Source organism: Ahaetulla prasina, chromosome 5 (genome assembly GCF_028640845.1).
Source record: "Ahaetulla prasina isolate Xishuangbanna chromosome 5, ASM2864084v1, whole genome shotgun sequence".
Taxonomy (NCBI): Eukaryota; Metazoa; Chordata; class Lepidosauria; order Squamata; family Colubridae; genus Ahaetulla; species Ahaetulla prasina.
Window position 1 is genome coordinate 58,858,364 of NC_080543.1, and position 22,183 is coordinate 58,880,546.

At 34.9% G+C, this 22,183-nt stretch overlaps 1 protein-coding gene across 1 annotated transcript; it reads left to right on the plus strand.

The window, feature by feature from the left end:
* The first annotated feature begins 2,901 nt into the window (after positions 1 to 2,901).
* Positions 2,902 to 17,233, plus strand: ETS2 (ETS proto-oncogene 2, transcription factor). Its single transcript, XM_058186109.1, has 10 exons — positions 2,902 to 3,221; positions 7,162 to 7,233; positions 10,160 to 10,274; positions 10,697 to 10,816; positions 11,173 to 11,373; positions 12,161 to 12,244; positions 13,146 to 13,388; positions 13,815 to 14,082; positions 14,583 to 14,697; positions 15,762 to 17,233. Exons 2-10 carry the CDS (start codon positions 7,162 to 7,164, stop codon positions 15,975 to 15,977), a joined length of 1,434 nt encoding a protein of 477 aa, XP_058042092.1. The 5' UTR covers positions 2,902 to 3,221; the 3' UTR covers positions 15,978 to 17,233.
* Positions 17,234 to 22,183: the final 4,950 nt, after the last annotated feature.

Consider the following 22,183-nt stretch of genomic DNA (forward strand, 5'->3'; position numbering starts at 1 on the left):
ACTTTGTGGCCAGCCAGAGGAGGTATTTGCTAAACTTCTCAAAATTTCTGCTACCGGTTCTCCAGAACCTGTCAGAACCTGCTGGATTTCATCCTGAATTATATCATATAAAACATGTTAATTTTCAAAAAGGATTTAACTGAATCCAGGTAATTAAAGGCTGGATAACCTAATATTTGCTATGGATAAGTGGTTGGAAAATATTGCTCAAAATGAAGTGAAATACATGGAAGAATAATGTTTGTTGAACAGGAATTACCATGGTTTTTGCAAATGTAACTTTTTACAGTTCTTGAAAGTATCATGAACATGTTAGGAATTTCAAGAAAGCCAAAGGAAGTACTTTATAACACAAGTAGTGTTATAATCTACTACAAATAATAGATGGACGTTTTATGTATTTATTCATTATACTTTTAATTGGTCCAATAATCAAAATTTCCTAGCGAATGACAAATTATCTTCATGATATCAAATAAATCCTGATAGTCACAAAAGCTTTTCCCTTCATTACCTACTCTACCCATCTTATAGATGGTCACTGACTTTTGAATATTTTGATCTGATCCTGCAAGGCTCACATAAAATTCATTAGAAACCCTGAAAGTTTGTTTGGATCTGTATAACATGCTAAGTCATTAACCACAATTTATAAATCATAACCTTTGGGTTCACACAACACACTAAGCTAAAATCCACACAAACCATACGATAGCCTAGTTGAGCCTATTGGGATAAGCTAGTTCCTGAACCAGTACATTTATACAGATAGTCCTCAACTTACAACCACAATTGAGCCCAAAATTTCTGTTTGTTAAATGAGACATTTGCTAAGTGAGTTTTCGCCCATTTTACAACCTTTCTTGCCATATTTGTTAAGTGATAAGTTAGTAATGTTGTTAAGTGAATCTGGCTTCCCCATCGCTTGTCAGAACATTGTGAAAGTTGAGCACATGACCTTGGGACACAGCAACTTTCCTAAGTATGAACACTGCAAAAACATATGGACTACAAATCTTGATCAGGGTAAAGCAATAGATGCGATCTACATAGACTTTTGTAAAGCTTTTGACTCAGTAGTATATGATAAACTTCTCCTAAAACTAAAATCTTACGGTATTTCAGGACCCCTCCACAATTGGATAACAGCTTTCCTGTCAAACAGACAACAAGTGGTAAAATTGGCAATGCTCTATCAAATCCTGTTCCTATCAAAAGTGGCGTTCCCCAAGGCAGCGTTCTTGGACCAACACTCTTCATATTATACATTAATGATCTCTGTGACCATATGATTGTGTTCTTTTTGCTGACAACTTCAAACTATTCAACACCACCAACAATACAACTATCCTTCAAAAAGACCTTGACTTTGTATCTGAATGGTCTAAAACTTGGCAACTCCAAATCTCTACCAGCAAATGTTTAGTCTTACATACTGGAAAAAAGAACCTAAACACTAAATACAAGCTTGATGGACATTACCTTACAGATGACCCCCACCCTGTTAAAGACCTTGGAGTTTTCATATCAAATGATCTAAGTGCCAAAGCCCACTGCAACTACATCGCAAAAAAGGCTTTAAGAGTTGTAAACCTAATCTTGCGTACCTTCTTCTCCAAAAACACTACACTACTAACCAGAGCATATAAAATATTTGCTAGACCAATTCTTGAATACAGCTCGACTGTCTGGAACCCACACCACATTTCTGACATCAATACAATTGAACGTGTCCAGAAATATTTTACAAGACTTCTCCACTCCTCTGAATACAACAAAATACCTATGCCACCAGACTTGAAATCCTGGGCTTAGAAAATTTAGAACTACGCCACCTTCGAAATGATCTGAGTTTAACTCATAAAATCATCTATTGCAATATCCTTCCTGTCGAAGACTACTTCAGCTTCAGTTGCAACAATACACAAGCACACAATAGATTTAAGCTTAATGTTAACCGCTCCAATCTTGATTGCAGAAAAGATGAGTTCAGTAAGAGTTGTTAATGCTTGGAATAAACTACCTGACTCTGTGGTCTCTTCCCAAAATCCCCAAAGCTTCAACCAAAAACTGTCTACTACTGACCTCACCCCATTCCTGAGGTCTGTAAGAGCACAAGAGTGCCTACCGTTCCTGTCCTATTGTTTCCTTTCGTTATATCCAATTAATATAGTTATTACATACTCATACTTATATATATGCTTATATATTGTATAGTAATTTCATGCTTATGCTTATATATACTGTGTGACAAAATAAAAATTAAAAAAATTACCAAGTATATGAAATTTGATCACATGATCATGGGGATACGGCAAACTTTGAAAAACAATGTGCCGTTGTAACTTTGATAGGTCACAAAACGAACTATTGTAAGTCGAGGACCACCTTTATTGTACATCCAATTGGATAAAACCAGTGGTGGGATTCAGCCAGTTCGCACCACTTCGGGAGAACCGGTTGTTAACTTTCTGAGCAGTTTGGAAAACTGCTTGTTGGAAGAAATAATTAAGGCAAAGAACCGGTTGTTAAATTACTTGAATCCCACCACTGGATAAAACGATATAGCCATTCGGTATAGAAAAGAGAGCTTAATCCATCCCTCTGTACCAAGGTGCCCAGATTTTTCTAAAGTACCCCTAACCAGGTCCCCTCCAGATGTATTCAACTATCACAAAACTGCTTCGCTGTGCCGGCTGCGGAGATCGGCGTTCCGGTTCTACACATCTGGTTGGCACCCGCTGGCCGAGGCCAGCCTCCGAGGCTCCCTTTGCCTCCCCGAAGGAAGCGGAATGCCTTCCTGCTCTCGGGTGGGAGGAGGCTGGCTGGGCCTGGCTTAACCGCTCCGCCTCCCTCCCTCCCTCCCTCGCCCAGTCAAGAGCAGACTAGCCCAACACGGGTCAGGGCGACGCATTCGTTCGCGGGCCGCCAGCCAAGACTGCCGAAGCTGACGCGCGCTCCGTCACCAGCACGTTGCCTTGTGCCCTGGGCAGGAGCCTTTCCTCTTCTTCCGGCGACGCGGTTTGCTACGACGAGGCTTCCTCTGCTCCTTTCAGCCGGTTGAGATAACAGCGCTTCGTGGGGTGTTGTTTTCCGGATGTGTGTTTTCGGCTGACGCGCAGGGATATTTAGGGGTCTCCGAAGGAGGCTGGGACAGCTTTCGCCGGCGCGGTGGTGACGGGACCGCGCGCCTCGTGGGATTTCGGCTCGGCGGTGCCCAGGTGAGAAAGGGAGGAAACGGGCCGCCGAGTCCAAGAGGAGACGAGGGGGGCAGGAGCATTTGGGAGGCGCGGACGAGCCCCCGGCCGGGTGGGGAGGAAGGCAGGAGGGAACGAGCGGACTCCTCTTGCCCCTTTTGCCCAGGGCGCGTTCCTGTTCCATCCAGGTTTCTGCTCGGGGGCTGAATATACTTTTGCCATTCTCTGAAAATGCGTGGGCCAGAGGCTTGTGGTAACATTATCTGGTGCCCGCCATCCGCATTGGATTACAACTCCCATCACCCTGAGCCATCAACTCCAGCCCTGATGGAATTACGTTTCAAACGTACTTGAATGGGAATGAAGGTGGGGGGAGGCTGCTCTATTTAGTGTCTGTGGCTTCATGTTGTCTGGATAATCAATCCCCGGTGAAGATGTAGGGATTTTTGTTTCGGTTTTATGGTTTTCTAGATCCCTACGACGTATTTGCTGAGCGATCAACAAGCTTGTTTGGGGAGAATGACTTAGATCCCTCGGTTTGTCCGTAATTGAATATGAAATTCTTCAAAAGAATTTATGAGAATAACACTTTAAAAAGCTATATGAACAAATCTTATATGAGAACCAAAGATAAAGGAGAAGTGCGCATTGGATTTCCCATGCAATTGTTTGGGCAAAGTCCCCCCCCTTGCTTAAATAGAGGCTCACTTTCTAAATAATATTTGGATGATTTCTCATTAAATGCCAGAATTATGATCCAGAAAGGCAACTACAATGTGTTGGAGGTTTTTTTTCTCCAATGTTCTATTTAAGAATTTAAAAAGTGAATATAGATTGGAGATGAAAACGATGTTTAAGTAGTTCCAGTCCTTATCAATCTAATCAATATTGTTAAGTTCTAATTAGGGGGCTTTTGAAAAAATTTATATTAGTTTGCTCATCATATGTTCCCTTTCCCAAAAGTGTCATATGTAGACGTGACAGGGCATGAAGTCCATTTAGAGGTTTGTTTTTGTGTTTGTTTGTGTGTTAAGGAGGCAGAACTGTTGAATTTCTTAAGATACGACTTTAGTGCGTATCTCTCAAACATATAATAGGTGTGTAGGCTGTTGGTTGCAAAGCAATGTTGCATATTCACTTATATTGTGTAATTATTGATTAAGCCTTAAAATGTAGCAAGTTGGAAAGTATTAAAGTATTGAATTATCAGTAAAATCATTACTGAATTTCCAGTATTTAAATTCCTTTTGAGCTGTGATATAATCTGATAGGGTTTCTCAAATAAACACAATTTGAGTTTAAATACCTCTTTATGCTAATGAGGAAGTTAACCTGAAATTTCAGTACAAGCATTTGTTAATTAATACTTATTCAGGGTGAGATCACTTACGCATAACTGAATTTTATGTTGTTTACTTGCAAGTTTGACTATTTAGTATAAGACAAGCTGCTGTGGGCTGCCAGATCTGGGCTGTGACAAATCTGAGAAACTCTTTACTGCCATCTGGTGGCCATCCAGAGATTTTCAGTCCAGATATGGCAACCCTAATTTCATGGCAGCTAAAACTGGTAAGCACAGGGTTCTTGGGTTTCTTTGCAATAAATAATTTCCAACTGATATTTGATTCATTTCCTTTCCCATGCTTTTTTTTTTCTGTTGGCTTGCTTTTCAGGGTCTGCCCACTTATTTAGTCTTAAGGTGTCACATAATTCTGTATTGCTTCCTTAATGGATTAAAATAGGTCTTTTGTGGCATAATGGATAATGTTTAATAGGGGATGATTCTGTTTAATCCTGTTTTTGTGTATGTGTCAAATATAATCCATACTTGGAAATCTTATTTATGCCCTGTAGCTTACTAGTGGGCATTACCAAACTACAATAACTGAAGGCTTGTTGTATAGTTAGGTGTTCATGTATTTGAAGATGTCTAAGCTATTGTTAGGAAATCATGTACCATGTTTTTGAGATTCATTAAGCTATTCTGGTAAATACATGTGTATATGTTTTCCAGAACTATGTCTCCAAAATATTAGTGCTGGGGGTTATTGTGATGGTGAGGGGGTCAGATAATTATATAACCAACAGACATTTGTATTCTGTGTTATTGTACAAAAGACACAATCAACACTGAATATACCGGTTTTTTAATAGATTCAGATCATATTGTAGTTATATGACTGCTGAAGTTCAAAATGTTAAAAGTTTGAGGCCAAACATTTAAAAGGAGGAGGAGGAGCAAGAACAGTACTATATTTATATTTATAAATTTATAGAAAAAAATAATGGCAGTAGGATATACCTACCTGAAAAAATTGCATTTTAATCCAATACAATGGGTTTTTTAAAAAAAATATTCCATATAATTAGAGCTTCTTTTAGATTTCAGCAAGGTAATCTTCATGTTAAATATTATTTTGATTGTTTCTAGTCATTTAAATATGTATGTATAAACAATAGTAATAATAGCAAACCAGTTTAGCTTTCATTGTCAAAATATTTTAACTGGTCTCACCCCTCTCCCCAGCAACCTTTGCATTCTTTTTATATAATGGGTGTGGTATTATGAAGAACTACAGATTAAATTAAAATTTATGGGATACTGATAGGATTTAAGAGTAATAAAATCAAAGTGATACTGCCCAAATCTGATACCAAAGAGTTAACCTAAAACAACAAAGCACTGTGATAAAACATGTGTCCATTGTGTCAAACTGAACAGCTCCCAACCCTCCAATGACTTATGACCTTTTCATTCAGTATATTCTCATACCGAAGATAGGTATTCAGATTTTATCTTAACTCCATCAACTTTAGTTTTAAGAGATTTAAGTTTTTTAAAAATCATATGTCTCATTTGGCAGTATTAAATACAGTATACTATCATTTCCTTTTATTGTACAGACAGTGGGGTTCTGATTGTGAAGATATTATCCTTTCAAGGATCTATAAGTATATGGGTAGTCCTTGACGTACAATCACAATTGAACCCAAAATCTCTGTTGCAAAGTAAGACAACTGTTAACTGGGTTTTGCTCCATTTTACAACATTTCTTGACACTGCAGTTAAGTTAGTAACACAGTTGTTAAGTGGATCTGGCTTCTCTATTGACTGTTTGTCAAAGGGTCACAAAATGTGATCACAGGACCCTAGGAAACTGCAGCTGTTATAAATACAGACTAGATGCCAAGCACCCAAATTTTGGTCACATGACCACGGGGATGCTGCAAGAGTTATAAGTATGAAAAATGGTCATAAGTAACATTTTTTAATGCTGTTGTAACTTTGAATGGTTACTAGATGAATTGTTGTAACTCAAGGACTACCTGTATCAAAAAAATTGGATTCACATCTTGGTGCCAGGCATGAGTATCCTAAGGCATGGGTCCCCAACCCTCGGGCAGCGGACCGATACTGGTCCATGGCCCTTTGGGAACTGGGCCATGCAAGTGGCGGGTGAATGCATGTGCGGGCAAAATCATCCCCTCTTTCCCCTCCCCATGCCACCACTGCTGGTCTGTGAAGCCAAAATGGTTGGCGTCCACTGTCCTAAGAAGTTTGTCTAGGGATGGTGAGAAGGAGGGGGGAAAAAACCTCAAACCTTTGACCTACATTAAGATTTTTCCTACTGAATTAAAATAATTTTCATTGTAAATTAAAACAGCCAAGCCTTCACATTAGTCTTGATGAGAATTCTTTTCACTTTCAAAAGTAATTCCACAATGTGCTATATGAAAATGATTTGTCTTGTTCATCCTTTATTTTAAAGATTGTTTACATTTAATGGTAGTTTGACTACACATATGTATTGTATATAAGAAAATTGGCTTCACCTCAAAATGAAAGAATTCTCATATCGGTATATATTTGTGAGCTGCAATAGATGCACTATTTGGATATAACCATGAGTTATTTTCATTTCATTTATAAACCAATAGTTTTGTATTTTGTTTCTTCTTTTAGATGAATGAATTTGGAATTAAAAACATGGATCAAGTAGCACCTGTCTGCAATGTATATAGAGAATTGTTCAAGGTAAACTATGAAGGAAAAACAGATATGCATTGTAAAACCCAGCTTAAACCCTGGGCAAAGCATATCAATTTAATGTACAAATTATGGGATTGTATATTATACTATGCCAGCAATAATTAATGGTTTCACTGAGTTATTACTGTTACTGATTTAATAAGTTACACAAATCTACAGTGTCATTTTAATGCTAATTACATTTTTTAAAAAAGAGAACAAGCTCTCAGTTAGCAATTAACTCTTGCCTGGTCATCTCTACAAAAGATATCTAATATGCCATTGATATAGCTAAAAATTATTTTCATATGACTGTCAATCTCTGTTGCAATATCAGTGACATATATCATTTACTTCTATACAATTTACATATAATTTTTAAAATATCAAATACATATATGCTTGCTTTGACATTGTAATTTTACATTGTAATGTAAGCTTTCAAAATCAATTAAATATAATTAATTAATTATATAATATGATTAATTATATTGAAAGCCCTTCTGTCAGTATTGCCTCAAATTCAAAATTCTTCAAAGAATGTTTTACAGAACATGTACTAGAAAGTAGTTATTCATTCATTGGCTTAATAGTTAAGTGTGGGGCTATTTGTTCACTTTTGACTTTTGATAAATTCTTATTAATCTGGGCTATGTCACTTATTGACAGATCTAGTTGTAAAGCTTATTGTGGGCCTAATGAGTGACTCCCAATGGCCTTGAGGGGGGCAGGCCCATCACCGTGGGGCTTTTCTCAGTACTTTAAGATTTAGCAATTTACCATTAATCCATAGCAGCTCTGAAATAGGACATAATATTTTATTAGAGCTGGTTCGATTTAATTTATAGAAGTTTTAAACTGTTTAATTTCATGTTTTAAACATGCAGAATACTTTTGAAGTACAGTATCCCTTTTGATCTTACAGAGTGTTACATTTTTTCCAGTGACTCAGTGTAAGGGATCATTTATTTACACAAAACAGAGGAGTTTCCAGATTATGTTGAAAGTGTTTGGCCTTTCCTCTAAATATTAGTGATGACTCAGATCTTTTTATCTATTAACACTGAAAGAATTTGTCATTACTATGCCAGCTATCTACCTTTCTAATCATTTCATTTATACAGCAGATTGCTTAAGTTCTTGATGTTGAACTTTGTAATTGTAAAATCCATAAGAATAGTTTCATTATTCTAGATTGAAACACTTTGACTAAATTTTACATGGCTCCTTGGGTCACTCATTTAAACAGTATATGAATTCTATAATAACTCATTAGAAATTTATGCTGCATTAATATTAAAATGCCTGGTGGTACTGCTACCCCCTTACTTTGATAAGTGATTTATAAAATAATATAGATTAATACAACAACATAATCACAATGAGCTATAAATTGGATTTTGATATGCAAAATTTTGATATGAGGTGCTTCAGGTGCTTGCTCCAGAGTTTTCTTGCATTTATTTATTTGTTTATAAGGATCAGGCTATTTGAATAACCCATTATCCTATAGGACTCTGGCCATACTTTATGGCCCCTAAAAAAAATAGGCTCATTGCTCATTAACTATTGTATATATTACTGATGATATATTTGGTATAATCATGAAAAGTTACTATGCAGTTTGAGAAACCTCTCCTGAACACAACTTTTTTAACATTTGTAATAGAATCAATTAACATAATACATGGTTCATCCTTCTAACTATATATGGTACCAGACAGTCATTTAAAAGCATTTAATGCAAGTTTAATGTATTTAATACAAGTACTGATGTATATAAGAAATGCAAATGTTTAAATAGTACCAAAAGGCCTGAATAACTGAGTCCAAAATGTATTAAATGTTATCAGAGGAGCTTTTCAAGTTTCCAGGTCTGAATATTTCAGAAAAAAATCTTAAAATCTTTGTATGCTATTAGTTGATATTATGGAAAGAAAGTTATTTTTTAGAAATGACTCAATAGCATAGCATGCAAGTATCCAAATTCTTCCTCAGTGACTTATGAGTTGCACTAACATTTTAGAACATGTATCCAAGAGATTTTCACTTGTGAGTTGGAGATGATAATAATTGTATTTATTATTTGATTTGAATTGATTTGATTTCTATAGCTATCTCAACATGTAATTCTGGGCAGCATTCATTATAAAACATAATAATTTACAACAATTATAATACTACAAAATAAATACATATGACATCAAGTAAAACTTGAAACGAGGCTCTTAACACACTTGGGAGCCCAGGCACACAACCAAGTCTAGACAGCCTTGTGTCTCTGAAGAGAGAGTATTTTAGAGGGCAGATGCTAAGACAGAGAGAGCACATCTTGCAGTTCCCACCTGCTGATATTCCTTAGCTGATGGGATCTGCAACATTCTCAAACTGCCTGATCAAATTGAACAGGTAGAAATGACTGGGAGAAGATGTTCCCTAAGATAACCTGGCCTCAAGCCATGAAGGACTTTAAAAGTGATAACCAGCACATTGATTTGCACCAGAAACATACTGGTAACCAGTGCAGTTCAAGAAGATCGATGTTAAACGTGTCAAATATCCAATACCCTTTACTAACCACGCCGCCACCTTCTGCAGATGGTTGTAGCTTCCAAATACTCCTCAAAGAGAGCCGTATATAGAACACATTGTAGTAATCCATGAGAGAAATCACAAGGGCATGAGTGACTGTGAACAAAGCCTCCTGATCCAGAAAGAGCTGCACAGCACTGAAGGTGGGCAAAGGCAACCTTGGCCATTGCTGCCACCTGCTCTTCTACCAGGAGCCATAAGTCCAAGAGGACCCTCGTATTGCACACCAGGTCATCTGGGGCATTGCCCCAAATTAGAATGCCATATTTGCTTTGTCATAATATATTAAAATTGCTGTGGATGTAATAAAATACTCACTTTGATGTTTTTTGTGTTTCAGCGCCAATCTGCATTTGATAGCTTTGAAGGTGCTTTGTTTACTGGATTTTATCCGCCATTAAATGAAGATCAGACTCTTCAGGAAGTGCCAACCGGCCTTGATTCTATTTCTTTTGGTAAAGCCTGTTTTTATAAGCAGTTTTGTCATGCTAATTAAAGGAATTCCAAGTCATTTACACAAGAAATTAGGGAGGAATCAATCTCCAGATTATCAAAAGTCATTGCAAAAGTTCAAATTTTAGAAATGTTTATATAGAAAATAATTTAATTGTGCACAAATTTTTGTTATCATTATGTAGCCTTAGTAGTGGTAAGAAATAAACTAGGATTACTGAATCTAGCTAGGATTTCCAATATTTTCCATTATTGAAATATCCAGTATCCAATATTTTCCAATTTATTAAAATAAACTGACTGGATTTATTTGACGTTAGACATTCATACAACATTATACAAAACAAAACATCCCTTCTTTTTCTGCAGATTATTTTCTTTTTGTTCTTGTTATGTTCAACATTATAATTCCTTTGCTTTTCAGAATCAAGCTCTTCTGAATTGCCACTCTTAACTCCATGTAGTAAGGCTGTAATGAGTCAGGCCTTAAATGCAACTTTCAGTGGCTTCACAAAAGAACAGCACAGATTAGGCATTCCAAACAGTAAGTGGGTTTTTTTTTTCTTCCTTTTTAATATGGATTAGGCTAAATGATTGTTGTATCTTTTTTCTCCTCCTAATATAATAAAATTTTTACAATACAATTTTCTTATACTATTACTATTACTTCCAAATATATTCATCACAATAATGCTAACATTCATATGAATTTGCTTAAGATTGTATCCTATATATCTACATTTATAAACTGAGTTAAATATTAAGAGCTTTAACTCCAAAAATGTATGGATTCAGGTGGTAGAAAAAGTAATAATAGCTATTATATTTTAGTGTATGCTACTACAACTTCCCTGGGGGATTTTTTTTTTATAAAGTAATTTGTTTTCTTCCTTTCTGCAGATCCCTGGCTTTGGACACAACATCATGTATGTCAGTGGCTTCTCTGGGCTACCAATGAATTTAGTTTAGTGAATGTGAACTTTGAGAAATTTGCTATGAATGGCCAAGATTTATGCAATCTGGGAAAGGAACATTTTTTGGAACTAGCACCTGATTATGTTGGTGACATACTGTGGGAACATTTGGATCAGATGATAAAAGGTGAATGAGTTAAATCAAATTGATAGTTGAATATGCAGAATACGCAAACCAGTTGTGGCAATATTGAGAAAACACTTGTAAAACTTCAAAGTGAATTCTAACTTGCCATTTATTTATCATCTAAAGGAACTAGAGTGTTTGTTTCCTGTACTATTTGAGATTATCTTAATATAGGAGTTCTTTTTTGCTTTGATTAAGCTGAAGACATAGATTAGAACTGGTTTAAGATGGATTCATATACTGTGTTAAGCCAAAACCAAAAATTTGTGGTCTTAGCTACAAACATACTTGGAAGCAGATGGAGCTAATCCAATAAAAAAAAAACAGCCTTAGTCAGGGAAAAACACATTGTGACTTTGGATCAGTCAACATTTCTCAATTAAATATAAATATTGCCATTGTTGCAACATTATAAAGGAAAGGAGAGATTGTTTTACGCTATTTAAAGAAAGGATAATCAGAGTAATACTGAAAATGTAAAAAAATACATGTGTCTCATTGACTTAACCCTAATTTATATTTTTATATGTGACTCTGTACAGCTTACAATAAAATAGATAAAATACATAATATAAAATTATATGTTTTACTTTTAGAGATATAACTTGGATTTAACTGTGATCAGTTAAAGCTTTTTAAGTTCCATCACATTAAATTATTTTCAAAATGGCAGGAAATTTTGCCATAAAATATAGTTTGCTGAAAATGCTATCACTCATATATCACACATTGTCAAAACAAATTCTCCTGTTTAGTTATATATTTAAACATCTTTGTTTGTTTTCAGACAATGAAGAGAAGCCACAAGATCAATATGTGGAAAATTCTCACCTTACTTCATCTCCACATTGGGTCAACAGCAACTCTCTAGGTAAATTTAATTTCGATAATCATAGTATCAAAATTTGAGGGGCGTAATTTCCATTTAATGTGAATAAAGCTTCTCGTTCAGTATCTGTACTGAACAACAGCAACAACAACTGATCTTAAGCTAGTGCATTTAAGCTACAAAAAGTGTTTCTGGGTTTTTGGTTTTGTTTTGTTTTTGCTGGGGGCATGTCAGTGAAAGAAGGAAATGGACATAGAGAAAAACATGAATAAAGTTTAAAATACCAAAATACGTGCATAGTTTGGTGCTAGAAACTTGCAAAACAGGAACTTTGAAGAAATGGTTTATGTTTCAAACCAGAAGCTGATATTTGAAATGCAAAATACCTTATGTGAAGTTAGTGGCAAATATACGTACTTTGTTTTGACAAACTCCATACAGTATAAAATATACAGTGTTTGAGTTGGATCAATTATATCAATTGTCTTTAAGAATTAGCTATTATTTCATGTCTTTGTGAATATTAAATAAATACGATATATTAAATATTAAATAAGTATGGTATATTTAGTTTTGCTAAAATTTTAGAATCACTAAAATCACTTAACACTACATTAACTCACTTAAGTTGAAGTACTAGCTGCTATAGATGCTTTAAAGTATATAAAAGCAATTGTAGACATGGAAGTGCATTACCGTAGTTATACTGGCAGGAGACAGATTTATATTATCTTTGCATTTCAGCTGGTTCCCTCTTCCAAAAAAATATAAAGATTATGCTTTGTTTAGTTGAGAATATAGATTATGGTGGCATTTATTCATAGACTGTCACTATACTTTATTCAGGAAAGTCCTCAAATGAAGTTGTTTAATTGGATGATAGACACTATTGTAGAAGTTAAAGGATTTCTAACCAAAGTGTTGTGGTTTTTTTTTTTTTTAGGCATTAATGTTGAACAAGTGCAGTATTGTACTCAAGTACCCAGCTATCCAAAAACACTAAGTTTCCAAAAAGCCAGAGTTCTGGGAGATGCATGTCAGACGACAATTGGGCCAAATCTTGTTAATCTAAAACAAGAATTTCAGATGTTTCCTAAAGCACAATTAGAGACTGTCAATATGAACTACTGTTCAATGAATCAGGATTTCACAAGAAATAATCTGAACTTGGTGTTGGATAATACAAGTAAGATGTCTATTTCCCTGTGTTTATGAGCAGTTATATAGTGAAATATGTGGTTGCTTATTTTTGTTTTAATAAGCTTCTTTGTTTATGACTTAATCGTAAAAGTGATTTAATGGGTTTCATAGAGTTAGTCTTGACTTTAAATTGATAATTTTACTGCTTATATTTAGACAAAGCTACAGAACCTGGAGGGGGTTTAAACATCTCTGAAGTATGATACATTTTATCATACCTGTTCAAATTAGCATAATCAAATATATTTGTAAAGTTAAAGTACAATGAAATTTGGGGGTTGTATTCTGTAATTGTACTCGTTCAATTATTTGTATGTTAAATAAGTACAATATTTTAAAATCCAACTTCAGGTATAATAGTTATTCAGATTTAAGCAATGCTCTATTCATGAAATTTTCTCCTTTTGTCCAGGTAAACCTAGAGAGCATGATTCAAATGACAGTGGTACAGAAAGTTACGAAGGCTCAGATTCATTGCTACAGTCTTGGAATAGTCAGTCCTCCTTAGTAGATGTTCAACGGGTTCCATCTTATGACAGCTTTGAAGATGATTGCAGCCAGTCCTTGTGTCTCAACAAACCCACTATGTCCTTTAAAGACTATATTCAAGAAAGGAGTGACCCTGTAGAGCAAGGAAAACCAGTTATTCCGGCAGCAATACTAGCAGGATTTACAGGCAAGTAAAATATTTCTCTGTCCCCTTTTTGTCTTTAAGCCTCCTTGTTTCACCAATGGTAAAGAGATTCAAATGAAAATTGTGTATGCTAGGGTTCTTATTCAAGCCTTTCTGCTTAATCTGAAGTGATTATTTTGATATAAAGACCATAATTTCATAACATTGCATTGTCCTGTAATTTTATGTTTCAGATAAATTTGATTCAGTTGAAGTTGAATGCACTGTAAAATCTAACAACATTTTAAGAGGGAAAAAAAACTAATTCAGACAACTCTTCTGGATTTTCATTTTTTTTAAAAAGCTTCAACTGTTATAATAAATCCCTATCATTTACCATCTTTTTCTAATACAGATTCTGGTGTCTGGTTGATCTTTTAACCAAGACGATTTTTAAAAGAATTACATAATTAATATTTAAATCTTGAAAACTAGCTGACATTCTTATGAATTCTTCTGTCTTTCTGTGTATATACTTTAACCATTTATTTTGATATCGATAGGGAGTGGACCAATACAGCTGTGGCAATTTCTTCTAGAACTTCTGACTGACAAATCTTGTCAGGCATTCATTAGCTGGACTGGAGATGGCTGGGAGTTTAAACTTGCAGACCCAGATGAGGTTAGTAAGTCATCCATTATTAAAAATAAATGGAAGTTTATAGCAGCTAGCAGGGCATAGCTATAGTAGTTATATATCAAACTAGGGTTGGAAAATTGAATGTTCAATCTATTCTCGGCCATGGAAAGTCACTGTGGGATTTCAGGGCAGTCTCTATATTTCTAGATAAGAGATCTATCTTTCTCAGTCTCAGTCCAACTTACCTTATAGATTTTTTTTTCTGATCAAATGAATGAAGATCCTTAATTAAGCCACTTTGAAGCTCCCGAAGAAAAGGCAAGGTGTAAACTAACAAATTACACAGAGCCACCAGGAAGAAAAGGGCCACTTCAAACATCTCATTCAGAAGCAATGATCTATGATTGTAGCTTCAGTTTCATAAATTAATATGAAATTGTGCAGGCAAGCCTCTAATTAATTATGTTGTATGCAGAACAGTTTACAGGTGTTCTAAACTTACGATCTTTTGCTTAATGGCCATTCAAAGTTAGGACAGCACTGAAAAAATCAGTTACAACCAGTACCCACACTTGCGACCATTGCAATCACATAAATGAAGATTTGGGGATTTGACAACTAGCATGTATTTATGATGGTTGCAGTGTCCCACAGTCATATGATTGCCATTTGCAACCTTCCCAGGAAGCTTCTGATAAGCAAAGTCAATGGAGGACAGCTGGTTGCTTAATCACCATGTGATTAACTGCAGTTATTCAATTAACATAGCAAAAAAATCATAAAATCAGGTGTGACTCAGTTAATGACTGCATCTCTTAGCGTTGGAAGTTTTGGTCCGAATTGTGGCAGTAAGTCAAGGACTATTTGTAGTATACCCTTAGCTAATTTAAATGCAAACCTTCAAATTATGAAACTTCATGATCTGTGTTGGAGATGTACTAAATTAGAAAGCAGCATGGAAATTGTGCTCTTTATTGTGCTCTTTGAAGCTCCAGTAACATTAAGTAGTTGCTCAGTAGCTAAATTTTTATTGCTACTGAGTAGAGTTTAATACAATTTCACTGGAATCTAAATTAACTACATTGTTTTCTTTCTTTTTATCTCAGGTTGCAAGAAGATGGGGCAGAAGAAAAAACAAGCCCAAAATGAACTATGAGAAGTTGAGCCGTGGCCTGCGTTATTATTATGATAAGAACATTATTCACAAAACTTCAGGCAAACGTTATGTGTATCGTTTTGTATGTGATCTACAAAATCTGTTGGGATATACAGCAGAGGAACTCCACGCAATGCTAGGAGTGCAGCCAGATACTGAAGACTGAGCACTGCAGTCTTGTAAGCTTTGGATACAAGAACACATGAATCTGTGAATTGGGACCTTCTGCATCAGTCATTGGATTTATCTTCTGACTGTTTGGAGTAGTACACTGTTGAACTCCTAAAAGAAGTGTTTTCATAATTGGGGGAAGAAGTGGATTCAGTTTCAGGCAGAAAAAGAACTTATGTATCCAGCCTTTTCAGCAGTCCTTCCAAAGGTCAACCCAGTTCCTGACTAAACCTGAAGACAGCAAAATGCTCTGGGGCTCAGGGTTCAATTATGTCAGCTTCTATATAAGTAAGGGTGACATCCAGACTAAACCTATTGGAATTTCAAGCATTAAACCCCTTCCCATTTTACTGATAACAACCCTGCAGACATTACATATCATCATTTGCTTTATTGAGGGAGAAAAGGCTAGGTATCTTTTATTTAATATATGTGCCATATAAATTTACAAAGGGCATTCTTTTAGAGTTGTGTATGTTTCATCATACACATCTTGGAACCAGAAGGAACAATGGCAGAGATTCCGTACAAGGACAGAAAAAATATACCATTTCAAAAAAATCTGTATATTTATGTGTGGTGTGTACGCTTAAGCATGTTCATATGTTTCTCTGGCAGTGAAAAGCTCCTATTTAATAAGTATTGTATATTGTAATTTAAAATAATGTAAACATCTGAAGTGGAAGAATGTGTTTCAATTCAAAAGAGCAGCTTTTACAGCATCTTGGAAGATTTTAATTTTTCAAGGGAATTTATATAAAATAAGCACATGCCAAGTGCCCTGTCACAGAAGACTGTTTAAAGCTGACAAGCACCTGAACTTTTATGGCAAGAAGCTAATTGTTCAGTCATAAAATCTCATTTGAGTGATGCTGTAACTGAAAATAGCAATGTCGCTAAAACTATATTTATTAATGGAAAATCACTCCTATGCATGTCCTTTTAAAAACAATTGATATATATATATATATATATATATATTTCTTATTCTTTCAATTGTCCCTTTTCCATCCCTTTCATTCACTTATAATGAATTATCCTGATTAAAATAAGAATTCTATTTTTGAAAAAAAATACCTGATTTCTTTTCTGCAATTAGAAAACAGATATATAGCAGCTATTTTTACTGCAAAAGCAAAAAGCTTCACTGGAAAACAATTTGTAAGAAAACATTTTTAATTTGAAAATGCTGTAAACTTACAAAATGAAGTTTAAAAAACATTGACTTTTATTAAAACACCTTGAACAAGGGCCAGTAATTATGTAGTTTATTTGTGTTTCAAAGTTGTTACTTAACTTCATCTTAAACAATTCATCGATAAATCTCTAAACAAGACAAACTATATTTGCCTGATAATTCCAGTATAAATACAATCCCAGATTTATTTGCTTGTACAATGATTTCTGAGGGCTATAGAAATTCAGCTGCATATGCTCCATCTGGTCAGCATTGTTCTATGGAAAATATAGATATATATGTGCGTGTACGTACTTGGTTAGCTCTTAAATGAATAGATGCAGATTTTAGCAAGGAACGTTATAAAAGTGAGTAACTTAAAACATTGGTAAATCTGTAACTTCGTTTTCATTCAATGCACTTTTAAATTGGAGAACTAAATCATAGGTTAAGTTCTTGTTTCTAGGATAGCTTTGATTTGTTCTTTAAAAGCAATAATTCTAAGTCACATGAACGTTTTTCTAGGTTGTATAAACATTGCCCAAGAAAAGTACTTGCTGGCAAAATACACATCAAAATACAGCTGAGGAAAATTTGGGAAGTTTTCCATGCATGCTTTCTAATGGCAGTGGCATCTTGTGTTTCATTTTACCACTTTCATCTTTTTACGCCTTTAAGAGTAGAAATATAATATTGTGCTCATTTTATTAGCAAGACCTTGTTGCCTTTTATATGCCATCCAAGTAATATATAGGCTATTCTGCATGAGGCTTCATTTTTCCATGAACACGTTAAAGGAGCTATTTTTTAAATAGTGACTATTTTTTTATTCATATGCCAAGGCATGTGATAGGTAAAAAAAAACTTGCTAGAAACTTGTAAATCAACATTTGGATTTTTCTTATAGTTCATGTCTTGCTAGATACTAAACATGGAAAATGCAATATAACACCTGAAACTCTCACAGTTTTTTTAAAAGCAAATCTTAAGTACAATTTTCAGTTATTGATAGGAAGGGGGCATTTAATTAGATTGTTTTATTTCAGAGTTTCTACTTTTGTAAATTTTAGTTTCTGTATAATGCAAAGGACTTGAAATAACATGCAGATTAGGAGATGCTCACATCATATGGTTACATTAGCAAACAAAAGCATGCTAGCTGATCCTAATGCCAGTTGTTTTATTGTGCAAGATGTTTTTTAAAGGAAGTAACCTTTCCAATGAGCAAAATATGATATATATCAATTCACTACATCCTTTCCCAGTGTCTTATATTGGTTATAATATTGTGCTTATAATATAATTACCTTAAATGCAACCAGCTTAGTTCAGTAATTAATGGAGATAGTGAGAAAAATATCTACAATTCTGTCATTCCCTCAGCAAACTGACATTCTAGTAGCTACCTGTATATAAATGCAGGAGAAGGTAATATCAGTGACCAAGATGCTGTGATGTACTTCAACTATCTGCCAGTATCTTTTACCTAATGGCAATATTGGGAAGCGGGCTGCTAGCCACTTGATGACCAATAAGTTTATCATCCATGTCTCAGCGTATGGCTAATATGGCTTCCAAAGCTGATACCCTGGTAATGAAAAGATGAGAAGAACAAATACTGGAGATGAGAAAGATAATTGTTTCTTTCTGCCATGCTTTGGAGCTTTGAAAAACAAGCTGTTTTGTCTTTTTCTTTTGAGGGCTATACTCTGCTCAGTAAATATGGATCAACTAACTATTAAGAATTTCTCATTTCCAATTATGTCATAGGCAAAGTCCATAGGTTAGGTTCCCATGACAACCAAGCACACATCTAACAAGAATTGGGGAAGACACTGTTAGCTGACACTGAAAAAACAATTTGTTTCTATTGGCAAAACTGGCTAAAAATAAATCTAGGAACTGAAAGCTAAAGTGACTGTTAGTTCATCTTACACACTATGGGAACATACAGCCTTCCAAAATTATGAAATATGTTCTTAATTGAACACACTGAAGTGAATGTGGTAATATTGTGGTAAATTTTAGTGTTTAAACATTGCTGTATATCTATTGAATAGTACAGAATGCAAAGTTCTTGACTCATTTACAATAAAAGCAGAAGAGATGTTACATCATAGCAGTAAAAAAAAAAAAAGTCCAGGCTACTACAATAGGCTTCCAAAACGTAATCAGCTATTTTGGCTTTTAACTGTCTGCTCAGCACTGCAATGAAACTCTCATAGGGCAGAAAAGATGCATTTTATTTTTCTGCATCAACTACTTATCAACTAATTTATTTATAATTACTTGATTATAAATTTAGTTGATTATTATAATTTAGACTGCTACACTTTGGGGCAACAACATGAAACCAGAGATCTGTTGGTACTCAGAAGTCACTCCATGAATGGCTTTTTTTAAATAGCTACAATTGGCACTAGATTATGAGAAAAATGTGCTGTGTGAACATGTGAGGAATGTCATTCTTTCGCAAATAGCCACTCATAGGATTTAAAAGTATAGGGTTTTTCATCATTAACAGTATTAAAAGGAAATTTGCTTGCTTGCTTACTCATTTATTTATTAATGTATGTACTTGGGGACCATCGAATTCCGTAAGACTGAAATTATAACAGAAAACAAGAAATCAGGAAAAACAACCATTCACATTTGATAGCCTCCACTTAATTCCCATTTCTGTGTAGCATTGAATAATATGTGGTAGATTAGAGCTTGATACAATTAGGCAAAAAGGCTTGCTCCAACTCTTGCCTAAAGAAAAACAACCAATTTTATCCTATCCTGACCTTGAAGAGCATAAAAGATGCTTATGATGGCTTGTTACACAGAAAAGCAGAGGGGCTTTTAAAGTTAGTCTTGGAAAAACAGGCTTTAAACTATGTATCTTTAAATAGGCTGAAGACGAATCTTAATTTTTGGACTATCACCCATACACACATGGACACACATGTTTATTGCTATTATTGTCATTTGTTTGCAAACTCACTCATTTTAATAGTCTTTCTAGATAACAGCTTACAACCAAATAAACATGCAGAAACTCATTAATTGCAATCATTCAATCTTTTATCTCTAGAAATCACACTTTTGCTGAAAATTCCCTTCCAATTTTACTATGATGGGAAAATGTAATTTTGTCCAGAGCTCTTGGGGACATTGTGGCCGCAGCACTTCCTGAAATGTGACTCTGGAAGAGACACAAAATGGGGAAGGAGATGTTGGAAATCCCCACTGTGATTAGCTTTGCACTTTTTTCACTTGGCAACCACATTTCTGGATTTATTTATTTATTTTTATGCTTGAGATGATACTTGTATTTTCTTGAACGTGAAAAATTAAGACTAAAGGAATTGGCAATGCTGTTTCATTAATCATAAGATATATTAAGCAGAATCATCCAAAGTTTCTGCCTGGAGGTAGGATTCCACTTTAGAAAATGTGTTAAGACCAACCACACTAATTCCAATAAAAACCATAACTGTTGTACATGCTACTAATTTCTAGGCTATGAAGAATGAAGTGTGTGGGGGGTAAGGGTGTGGTAGACAGATATGAGGGTGGAAGCAGATAAACAATCAGATTCTGTTGAAATATTGAGATCAATTTGCAATGCACCTTCACAGCTCGGTTGAGTAAATGATGCACAATAACAAAAGCAACCTTTAGTTTGCCCTGTCACTCCTGGCATGATTCCTGGGGCAAAATTGAAAGGTTGGCTTGTAGTTCAAACTAGGATAACATCATAACTAGAGTGGGTTGTAGTCCTATCATAAGATAGTTATTTCAAGCCAAAGTTATAAATGTATGGACTAAATAATAGCTATTGGAAATAGAGCACTTGAAACAAGCAATAAATCAGGCTTTTTCACTGCAAGAGTAATTAGGGCAGAATGTGATCAGAAATATTAGACCTACGCACACCGTTAAATACAAAATGTGGAGTAGCAAGGAGAGTTGAGGTGGTAGGCTCTAACTTATGTGCAATTTATGCCTTGCTTCTTCTATATAAGGTTTGGGTGACAGTGAGGGTAAGGGTTAAGGTGGGCAATAAAACGAGAGTCGTATTTATTCTCTATACTGCACCCCTCTTCAAAACTTTGTTCTTCTGTTAAACACTTTCAGGCCAAAGAGCTTTCCTCTCTTTGATAAAATCAATTTCTCTCCTCCCTGAAAAATGGAGCTGACTGACCTCATCTTCCATAAAGATAAGAAATTCACTTGTAACTGTGTCTTTTGATGATTGGAGGGGAGACCAAACAAATCATTTAAATAAGGGTTATCTTAGTAGTCTATATTTCTTCACAAATATAAATTTCTTCATTTACTATACCATTGACTTCAAATAGGCAAAAACCAATGGAGAAGAAAATTACAAAAATTTAAAAAAATGCTCCATACTTCAGATTCTTTAGAAAAAGTTCTGCTCTTGGAATTAAATAATAATGTAATTTATTACTAAATTACTAAATTGTTCATTATCTTGATGAAGAACATCTTGGTCTACATATTTACACAGTCTATACAATGAGTGGTGCCAAAAATCTTTGTAATCCAAGAGATTTATCAAATAATTGTCAGCAGAGGTTAAATATCCCTATTGGGGGGGTGGGGATATTTTTCATCTTTTGTGGGTATCTTCAAAAGCAATGTTTTTGAAGAACCTAATTTTATTCTGTAGGGGAATAGTTAAGGATAAACTTGGGGATATCAGTTGAATAAGGTTTAAATTATTCCTACTGTTAAGGAGCCTATTGTTTGGATTTTTCCTTAAACTTTCTTGAGTTTATTTTTTACCTTATAAAACCTTGAATTGAGATAAATGTGAACTTAGTAACACACATCCACCCCCAAACCATTCCAGAACCTGGAGTTAATTTCTTGGTGTTGCTAAAGCATAGGGCTGGCTTTTATAAAAGGCACAAAATGCACAAGGGACCAGAACGTGGTATCAGTCCTAAGCATACATTTTAGCCTTAAGGCAGTACATGACCTTCTAAATTCACTGTTAAGTAACAAGCCAG

Bases quoted from the DNA above. Each gene is read 5' to 3' on its own strand.
- ETS2 (XM_058186109.1), top strand. From the start codon at position 7,162: ATGAATGAATTTGGAATTAAAAACATGGATCAAGTAGCACCTGTCTGC. The intron at 10,817-11,172 runs GTAAGTGGGTTT...TCCTTTCTGCAG, and splicing joins CAGATTAGGCATTCCAAACA to ATCCCTGGCTTTGGACACAA. The intron at 14,698-15,761 runs GTTAGTAAGTCA...TTTTTATCTCAG, and splicing joins AACTTGCAGACCCAGATGAG to GTTGCAAGAAGATGGGGCAG.